Source organism: Adiantum capillus-veneris, chromosome 19, assembly GCF_014529385.1.
Source record: "Adiantum capillus-veneris isolate H3 chromosome 19, ASM1452938v2, whole genome shotgun sequence".
Classification (NCBI taxonomy): Eukaryota; Viridiplantae; Streptophyta; class Polypodiopsida; order Polypodiales; family Pteridaceae; genus Adiantum; species Adiantum capillus-veneris.
The window spans coordinates 51,564,896-51,575,056 of NC_140949.1; the positions used below are offsets into that span (position 1 = coordinate 51,564,896).

Here is a 10,161-nt window from a genome sequence, read left to right on the forward strand (position 1 = left end):
GGGTGAGGCTGAGGGAGGATGGCTGTGTCACCTCCGCTGTTGGACGTGACAGAGGTGGGACGGGGGTGGTTGGTGGCGAGGGTGCAAGGGGTGGGGTGAGAAGGAAGCCTTGGCTCCCCCCAAGTGTGGAGGGTGGCTGCTCTTGGTCGGTAGGAGGTGGAGGAGGAAGGGGTGCCTCCTGCTGTAGAGGCTCAAAATGGCTGTTGTTACTGAGATGCGTGCCTAGGAACAGACTGTTGAGGCTGGTGACCTCTTCGACGTCTCTGCCCAGGCTGCCACTTGGTGTTGTCAGTGGTTGCATGGGTCTCAAAATCTGGCTGCTGAGGAGCCCTAGCTACAGGGGCTGCCTTTCCCGTAGAGGGCTGAGGCTGGGGCTAGGGCCGAGGACAATGGCGGGGCATGATCTGGCTAAATGGCCAATCTACCGACAAATGAAGCACTGATTCGGGAGCCCTGAGTACTCGACCCTCCGAGTGAAGAAACCCTCTCCTACCTTGGGCAGAAGCATGACCTTTGGCAACAAGAGGATATCTCGAACCAAAGCAGGCATATAAGCTGCTTTGGCTACCACTGAGACTGTCAAAGTTCCAGCCTCTAGGTCCGAACTAAAGAGCGATCCAATCCGGGAAAGGAGTGGCATGTACTCTAGACGTAGCCCAGGAAAGCTAATTGAGATAGGAAGCATTCTAATTTCTCTCTCCTTCTTTTGCCGCCTCTGCAGGGTCGAAGCGATGCTGTCAGGGACCAAAAAGGCCCTAGCCCTTTTGATGTCATGCGGACTCATGGCAATAACCTCGGCAACGAACATCAAAGGGGCCTCATGGCAATAACCTTGGCAGCGCTTGTGGCTGCCTCGGACTCAATCTAGTAAAAACTACAGCCAAGGAGCTGCACATCCAAGATCCTGCCCACATCTGCAAGAAGTTGAGCATGAAAAAGATCTCGGATCTCCCCGCGGGTCCCAAAAGTCCGGTGCATCATAAACGTCGCCTGTAGGCGCTCTACCTCTGCGGTGAGGTTCGCTTCCTCTTCTGGCGAAAGAGAGCATGATGGTGAGTTCCTTTAGAGCGGAAGAGGGAGCTGCGTCTGTGTCCCTCCGAGACGAGGTGGGAGGAGTCTCCATCAGAGTCTGAAACCGGGAGGGAGGTGGAAGTCGATGGCGAGAAATCGGGGCTCACACTTTGGGAGGCAGGAGCGGTAGAGACAGAAAGGCGGGCCGGGAGGCGGTGGGAAAAAGAAAAAAAAGGGGGAGGGAGGGGAAGGAAACGGGCGGACAATGAAAGACAGGGAGGCTTAAACAAGGGGGCAAAAAAGAGGGCGGGGGAGAAGAAGGGCGAGCGTGGAGTTGCTGCTTTTTCATGTGGTGATAGTTATATTGCAAGTATAAAAGGGGCTTACACACAAGAATTTTTATAACTTGAACATTGACAGGTATTGGATTCTTTGGAGACGCGATCCTTGCAGGTTTCTATGCAGGTTTAAAGTATAATGTTCATCTCAGTCTCCATAGGAGCGGGGAGAGTGTTAGAATGGACTTCGGTCAAATATCCTCGACAATTGTAAATTATGCTTCCTTGGAAGAGGCATGCAAAAATGCTGGACAGGTTTTAGTAGAGGTATTTTAATTTTATTGTGTTTTCTTTTGTATCTTGTGAGGTTAATTGATGTTTGTCATTGTTTTGTATCTGATGGATTAGAAGGGGTGGTTTATTTTTTGTAGGCCATCAGTGAATGATTGAAGCAGGGGAGGAGTACGATGATGTGCTGTCCCTTCTTCTCCTCCGACCCTTGAGCCATGCAACTTGACTCTTGTCAAGTAAGATTTTATCACATTGAGAGAGAGAGAGAGAGAGAGAGAGAGAGAGAGAGAGAGAGAGAGAGCGCAATAAATTGCTTTTACTGTCCTTGCTTTGTACAGGCCTAAGCCAGAGATGTTGATGAGCCAGATTAGGCGTGGGTAGAAGTTGTCCCTTCTTCTCCTCCGACCCTTGAGCCATGCAACTTGACTCCTGTCAAGTAAGATTTTATCACATTGAGAGAGAGAGAGAGAGAGAGAGAGAGAGAGAGAGAGAGAGCGCAATAAATTGCTTTTACTGTCCTTGCTTTGTACAGGCCTAAGCCAGAGATGTTGATGAGCATGAGTGCAGAGGGATCCATTCAACAAGCATCTCAACCTTTCACGGAAGGGCTGTAGTTTAGTGAAGATTACAAAGAAGCCAGTGGTTTGCATTGCTAAGAAATGAAAATTCTAGCAAGGGCACGCATCAGGGGTTTGAGTCTTGATTGTGTGTTAAGCAAGATGATTACCAAAACTAGCTTTTCCCTTTGAGCAGTGCTACACCAGGGATAGAAACTCAGCTCAAGGTCCAGCATGTAGCTCTCTGTTCCAGCCTTTAGGTGAGTCAATGCTGAACAAAGAGATAGATTCAAGACTCGCCTGCATTTGTGAAAATTTAAGACTCTTCAAGGTGATCTGGATAGCTGCTTTTCAAGCTTCAGCAAAGAAGAAACGTTTTAGCTGTGTGAACAGAATCTTAGCATGAATTATTCCTTGAGAGTACACCTTCTGAAGCTCTCTCCACTCAGTTGTAGTCTATTAATCAAACAGTGCAGTACCTTTGGGATTAACATAATAGGTTATTTGAATAATTTTCTCTCTCAGTAAGTGTCATTTTTCTGATAGCTCTGTTATTCAAGATACGTTGCAGACGTAGAGAGAATTGTGTGAATTGAGTAAAACACCGGTGTTGCTGATATCGAAGGTTTTGCTTTTGGTGTTTGTGCTTTGTTTGACAAACACAGAAAATTGTTACTGCATCGGGTGACACGTAGAAAGCATTGCATGTATGTAGGTGTGTTCCTGTTTCCATGCATTGTTTTGTAATTGCTCTTTGTGTAGTTGGTCTAGCTGAGGTATGGGGGAAAAAATCAGCTTGTTTACTTGCAAATCATTACTACACTATCAAAGCATTGGTCTTTCCATCATTTGCTCGTTGAAGAGTGAAAACTTGAATGGATTTTTGGCAAGAATGTGTCCAAAATTTATCGCAAGTATGGATATTTGCCAGGACAAAGTTGACCAACAAAATCAATGTTCTGTAGGGATAGGGAATGGCTTACGGGGAGCCTATCTGCACGCCAGGCGATCAATGGCAATCGGGAGCCTATTGCAGTATGGGTTGACTGAAGGCCTTTTTCGGCTATTGAAATTGTGACATGAGAGCATGCAAACTCTTGGCAAAACAAACTGTGAAGAGGCATACAATGTGAACTCCCATGAAGACAACAAAATGTGAGGCATACAGTGTTAACTTGCACACAATAAGATCATTAAGCATTTACAATGATATATCTAGGTCGACCAATAGCCCATGAACATGCAAACATTGATAGGCATAGCCAAATCAACTAGTAGATGTTGTTGCACACACATCTAGGGCACAAATTAACACGGATTGTCAAAGATTAGTCACAATACCAACCCAATGCATCTATATAACCATGAGCTACAACTTTGTGCTAGTCTCGCAAAAGATTCATAATCCAAGGTAGCACTCACATAGTGTAAGGTGCACCTCATTGCATCAAAGTGTGGTTTCTTGGGACAAACTCACTCTTAGATCCAATTGTGTAACTCAAATTTAGCAAGATTATCTAGCATATCACGATATCCCTACAATCTTTTTGTACATGATAACGTTCTCAAGCACTTCCTTGCATTACCTCTCATGTTCAAATTTGGAATCAAGGGCATAGCAAGAGGCTTATAATCAACCATACCATAATTTGACAACATATCCAATGCATATTGTCTCTGTGACAACAATATGTCCTCTTTTGCATAGATAATTTCAATGTATAAAAAATATGGTAGTTCACGAAAATCTTTTATGTGAAATCCAAGAGGGGGGTATATCACAAGGACGTGGCAAGTGTTAACTATGTCACGAGGGCGTTGCAACAACCAACCTTAGTTGTTGATTTCTTTCCAATGATTTTGTTTAATTTTTGAGACCCTCTTTTTGAAGTTGCAAATGGTTGGACATTGTATGGTCAATGTAAACAGTAGTTTCACCCACAAACCGGAAGTTGGTCATCAGTGGAACTCGTACAGTAAGAGGATGTCTAGGCTTAGTTTAAGATCATGTAGGTCCTCTGTCGCACTTAGCAAGTTGGTGGATACTAGGAAGTGAACTCAATAAAGGCACAATGCCAAGGTGAGGTTACCATGGTCAGATGACCAGTGAGAGTCCAACGGAAGCACCTCCTAAACTTTAGGAAACAACTATTTTGGACCTTAAAATCTATTCGCGTCATTACCTTCGGAATGACAAGGAGAACATTTTAGAACTCTGTTGCAAAGTCAACTGGGCAACCAGTCGGGAGATTTTTAAGCGGGAAGCCCAACGCGGGAAACTGCTTGTAAATGTGTCAAGTGGCACCTTTTCGTGCACTTTCCTCATGCAGAAGAAGGGGTGCTCGATTTCTAGCTGGGAGAGTCTCATTTGCAAGTTTGTTATAGGTTAAGAGCTATTTATTGCAAGCTTTTCCTCTCATGTACAATGTAGTGCAAGAAGTCATGCCCCGCACACCTTACACTGCTCTCTCTCCCCCCTATGTCCAGTAATGTGATGCTCTAGAAAAGGGATCTTCAATTGACTTATGTACAATTGTGTGGTCATATGGGTTGTTGCTGAGGTAAGAGCCTCTTTGAGTAGGAACAGGAGTAGCTAACTGTTGCTCCAAAAGCAGGCATCGGTGAGGGTGATAATCTCACCGTACATGTACGTTTTCAGTGCTGGTTATGCGCTGAATTTGGATTGTTTTTCAGCCATACGGATGCTAGAACCATTGGGAACACTGCCCCACTGTTAGAGGACAATTCAAGGAATGTTCAGGGCTGAAAACAGGGCAAAAACCAGTAAATAGAGCGTGCTGAATTTACTATTTTTGGTAAAAAATCAGAGGGTTTATGTCAATGGAGGTGAGTTCCCGCAGAGGAATTGGTTTCGGGCAAGTTTTGGGATTGTTATGCTGCCAAAATTTTGCCAAAACAGGTGGTATCTAGCTGGATAAAGGTAAAGAATTCCCAGGACTCTTCTTTGTAATTTACCCTCTTAAAGATTAAAGAAATACAGAAAGAGGCGCCAATTTTAGGGCCTGCAAGTTGTTGGCGTGTGCTTGGAGCATTCTAGCTTCTGAGCCGTGTGTGTGCTTTAAGTGTTAATTCTCGCTGCAGGTTACCTTTGCGAAGTTCTCTGTGTGTGAAAATTTAAAGTGAAGCAAAGAATTTCGAGTGAAAGCCAAAGTCCACCGCCCTACGGGCCGGTTTCAGCGTGTGCTTTTCTCAAAGCATACCGGTCCTTCCAAAGAGCAGAGAGAGCACTTGAGAACTTTGGAAATTGTTATCAAAGAATCTCTTGGCAGTGGTATCGGAGCTTCAGGTGTGTTCTTTTCTAAAAGCATACCGGTCCTTCCAAGGAGAAGATAGAGTACTTCGTAATAGTGGTATCAGAGCTTCATAAGTGTGCTTTTTTCAAAGCGTACGGGTCCTTCCAAAGAGCAGATAAAGTATTTGGGCACTATGGAAATTTTTATTAAAGAATCTCGTGACGGTGGTATCACAGCTTCAAGAGTGCGCTTTTCTAAAGTATACCGGTCCTTCCAAAGACCAGATAGAGCACTTGGGCACGTTAAAAATTGTTATTAAAGAATCTCGTGATAGTGGTATCCGAGCTTCAGGGTGCACTTTTCTCAAAGCATACCGGCCCTTCCAAGGAGCAGAGAGATAACTTGGGCACTTTGGAAATTGATATTAAAGAATCTCGTGACTGCTGTATCAGAGCTTTGGGTGTGTGCTTTTCTCAAAGCGTACCGATCCTTGACAATGGTATCAGAGCTTCAAGCATCGGCTTTTCTCAAAGCATACCGGTCTTTTGAAAGAGCAGATACAAAACTTGTGCACTTTGGAAGTTGCTATTAAAGAATCTCGTGACATATCGGCATATCGATCCTTCCAAAGAGCAGATAGAGCATTTGGGCACTTTGAAAATTGTTATTGATGAGTCTCATGAGAGTGGTATCAGAGCTTTAGGCGTGTGCTTCTCTAAAATCATACCGGTCCTGCCAAAGAGCAGATAGAGCACTTTGGGCACTTTGGAAAATTGTTATTAAAGTATCTCCTGACAGTGGTATTAGAGCGTCAGGCGTGTGATTTTCTCAAAGCATGCCGGTCCTTCAAATAGTTGATAGAGCACTTGGGCACTTTCGAAAGTGTTATTAAAGAGTAGATGACATCATGGTTTCAGTCACATGGTTTCAGCAGTCCATCATCCAAGGGCCTCACTCTGCACATCATATGGACACAGAGGTTAAGAGCTGAGGACCCGCGGGAGCTATACTTTGCTTGAAGTTTAATCCAAAAAGGAATACTGAAAGGTGCGAGTCTTTGGGGCCAATCTCTCTTGGCACGGAACTACGTCGGGCCATGTCGATTCTATTGAATTGTGATTTGTCTGTGAAGTGTTTTTAAGTGAATTCTCTCTCATGTCACGATAGATTCTAGACTTGGGGTGTCCATGTTTGTTACAGTGGTATCAGAGTACGACCGATTTCTCTTCTACCAAGAAATCTGATCTTTCTTCTCGAGACACATGGTATTTAGGCAAGAATCAACGACTCCTCTTGCCACCTCGAAAACAGAAGGTGGTACAAAAAATTCAAGTGGACTAGCAGAGAATGAGTACGGGCCACCTCGGCCTACGCAATATCAACTCATGGAGATGCAACGTCAACAGCAGGTTGATGAGTGCGCAAAGCAGATGCTCCAGTTTGCCAAGGACCCACAATATGCCAAATTTTTGACCCGGCACTCGATGGATGGTGCATACTCATTGGCAGAAATCCATTGAGTCACCAATAAAACCGGCAATCAAGAAACCTCCTACTCCAAGGATGTCCACTGAAGAAGAACTCAATGATGTCATCAAAAACCGAATTAATCAACTTCTAGACGCAAAGTAGCATTAAAGAAGCAATTGAAGAAGCGCAACAAGGGGACTGACTACCCCAGTTACTTGGGCTGACATCTTCTTTTGCAACAGCATGAAAACAGAAGATGCATGTACGTTTCGAAGGACTACACAGTTCTTCTTCTTCTACTTCCTATAGTTCTTGTAGCTCTTCCTCGTCCGACTTGAGCGAGGAGAACAGGAAGCGTAAGAAGCGAAGCAAGAATCAAAGTTTTGGAAAGAACAAGAAAAATGCAAAGTAGATCAGATTCCGACCTGTTTCTAACAGTTCTATTGAAGAGTCATCCTCTAACAGTTTGGAGTCCAATGATCACATGTTTTATGCAAAGAAGAAACACTTTCATAGAGCCAACCAATATGATTTTCTCGAAGACAAGAATAAAAAGACTAAGGATTTAAAAAGGGTGGATAGTCAGTGAAATTTGAATCCTTTTCCGAGTTCTGAGATGCTTCCAAGGCTTTAGCTTTCATTCAGCAGTTTGGTGGTCCATTCTTCTTTTGAGGAGAAAAGCCCCGACCAAGTGGTTAAAGTTCAAATGGATCTTTACTTCTTCTTGGTTAACCCAAGAGTATGAAGGAGATGTGAGAACCGCCTGGAACCATCTTTCAATGACCAAGGGTGACACTTTGGATGCTTACTGTGAAAGATTTTGGGATTCTTTTCTACCAACCTCCTCTTTTAAGAAGGTCACTTTCAAGAAGCACATCGAGCGGTTTTGTTATGGACTCCCCAAAGAGATCGGAGATTACTGCCTTGGATAGAAGTCCGAGTCCATACAACAACTGATAGGACATGCTAAGCGGGGATTCTCGATACATTCGGGTAGCTTGACCTACCCCGCTGATGAAGTTTTGACACAAAGGTCCGGACAGAACTCGACAAATGACAATTGAAAGAAGAAGAACTTCCAGAAAAATAAGAAAGATGCACGACACTGATTGACTGCAGAACAAAGAGCTGACTATCTCAAAGAGGGGAAGTGTTTTGGTTGCGGGGAACAAGGACACATCTCCGCAAAGTGCCCAAAAAGGGCATAGCGAGGACAATCAAAAGAAAGACCATAGAGTTCCAGAGAAGCAGAAGAACGTGGCAGGAAAGGCAAGATGAAAGCAAGACTAGTACCGGATTGCATGGGGACCAACCCGAGTCAAATGGAAGAAACTATGGAACATTGTCGTGCATGGGCAAAGTAAAAGATCAAGAAGCCCTCATTTTTTTGATGGAGGAGCCAAGGCCAATTTCATTTCACCTAATTGGCGGCTCGGCTTGAAATTACACCCGATAGGATGGGACCACGGGTGGAGGCAGTTCTAGCGGAGGCAGTCCTATAGGGCCTGGCACACCGGAACGATGTTATAGAAGGCTTCAGATGCAGGGAATGTCCAAGAACACCTAGCAGGTAGACGATCATCAGAACGGCCGGTTCCGAGGAACGGAACGGTCGGAACGGCGGGCAACGGACCGCCCTCCAACGGCCATAAACAAACAGATTCTGGGTGTCTTTTTTCTAGTAACCCTTATAAATTGCCCCCCCTCACCCCATTCACAAGTGCGACAAGCTCTCAAGCCCTCTCTCTCTCTCCCTTGCTCTCAAGCTCTACCCTCAAGCTCTCAAGCTCTCTCTCTCTCTCTCTCTCTCTCTCTCTCTCTCCCCCTTGCTATCAAGCTCTCTCTCCCTCTCTCTCAAGCTCTACCCTCAAGCTCTCAAGCTCTCTCCCTTGGGCTTGCTCTCAAGGTTGCAAGATCTCTCTCTCTCTTGGTCGCGACTCTTAAGAAGTGAAGCCTCCCTTTCAAGCTCTCACGGACTCACGGAGTCAAGCCTCTCTCTCAATTTTCAAACCCTCAAGGATCAAGCTCTGTCTTTCTCACATAATCCAATTATCCATGGCCTCTTCTTCTTGTACAACCATCTCCATTCATGCTGGCAACACCCCAAAAGATAAAGGAATGGTCGTGGTGGGATGAAGTGATCTCGGAGGGCACCTTGTCGGCGGCCGGAGGTTCTTTTGCATGGGGGAATGCAAGCTAAGCTCTTACACGTGGAAAGGGGGGCATGACAAAGTGAGGGCACACATTCATGGAGCGTCGGGACATGAGGTGAGATTTTGCACCAACGTACCCATCGAGAAGAGGAAGGAGCTTGAGGAAAAAGATCGGCAATTCAACCATAAAGCAAATCCCGCACGCAAAGTATTGACCCAAACACCCTCATTTTCTCGTCTTCTTCTCTACCCGGTGGCGGTGGCGGTGGTGGTGGACCTTCATCGAGTCCGATTTGTCACCAAAGGACCCTTGCCACCTCTTGGGACCCAAAGAAGAATGAAGAGGTGGATGCCGCCATAGCCCGATTCTTCTATCACGACCATATCCCATTTATCGCGGCGAGATATGCTTTATCAATCTTCTCTCTCATTTCTTCCATTATCATCATTTCCGCCACTATGATCTCTAAAGTTTAAGCTATAAATATTAAATTACCATACTAACCTCTTCTATGTGTGATCGTAATAGGTTAGAGTATTGGAAAGTTATGGTGCAACGTATAGGAGAGTATGGCACTGGCTATGTGCCGCCATCTTCATAGGCTCTCCGAACCACTTTACTCGATCGAGAGAAGGCAATCGTGGAGCAAACAACACTCAGGATTTGATGGCTTTGGGAAAAACATGGTGTTTCATCCATTGCCAACGGGTGGAGCGATACAAGGAAGACATCTATCCATGGCTTTATCGCATACTCGAGTGAAGAGATGTACTTTGTGCACTCTCATGATGCCACCGAGAGTGGCAAGTCCACCGATGTTCTCTCTTCATAGTGGACAACGGCCATAGAAACGATCGGTGAGGACTACTATCCGCATTGACAGTGTGCTTTTGCATGGCACACTGCTTGAACAACCTTCTAAAAGACATCGGCAAGCTAGAATGGATCGCTCCAGTCATTGCTGATGCAGTGAAGATTGTTACTTTCATCAACAATCACAACTTGGTTCGGAGCGAACACCTCAAGAGGTTGGGCGGCAAAGTGCTTCTAAAGTATTCAGACACTCACTTCGCATTCAACTTTCTTCTTGTTCGACAGGTCTTCATGAGTGATGAGTTCACCACCTCCCCCTATGGAAAGACAATT

The 10,161-nt window shown here is 45.1% G+C and overlaps 1 protein-coding gene across 3 annotated transcripts in view; it reads left to right on the forward strand.

Moving 5' to 3' along the window:
• The window catches only part of LOC147434005 (uncharacterized), a 47,447-nt gene extending 44,786 nt beyond the window's left edge, over window positions 1-2,661 (forward strand). For 2 of the 3 annotated variants that reach the window (XM_086489854.1, XM_086489855.1), the window contains exons 3-6: window positions 1,432-1,616; window positions 1,721-1,816; window positions 1,919-2,016; window positions 2,113-2,661. In XM_086489854.1, coding sequence (XP_086345980.1) covers window positions 1,432-1,616; window positions 1,721-1,735 — 200 coding nt within the window. In that variant the 3' untranslated portion in view covers window positions 1,736-1,816; window positions 1,919-2,016; window positions 2,113-2,661. The remainder of the gene's footprint in view (window positions 1-1,431; window positions 1,617-1,720; window positions 1,817-1,918; window positions 2,017-2,112) is intronic. The other variant, XM_086489856.1, reaches the window with a different exon arrangement.
• Window positions 2,662-10,161: the final 7,500 nt, after the last annotated feature.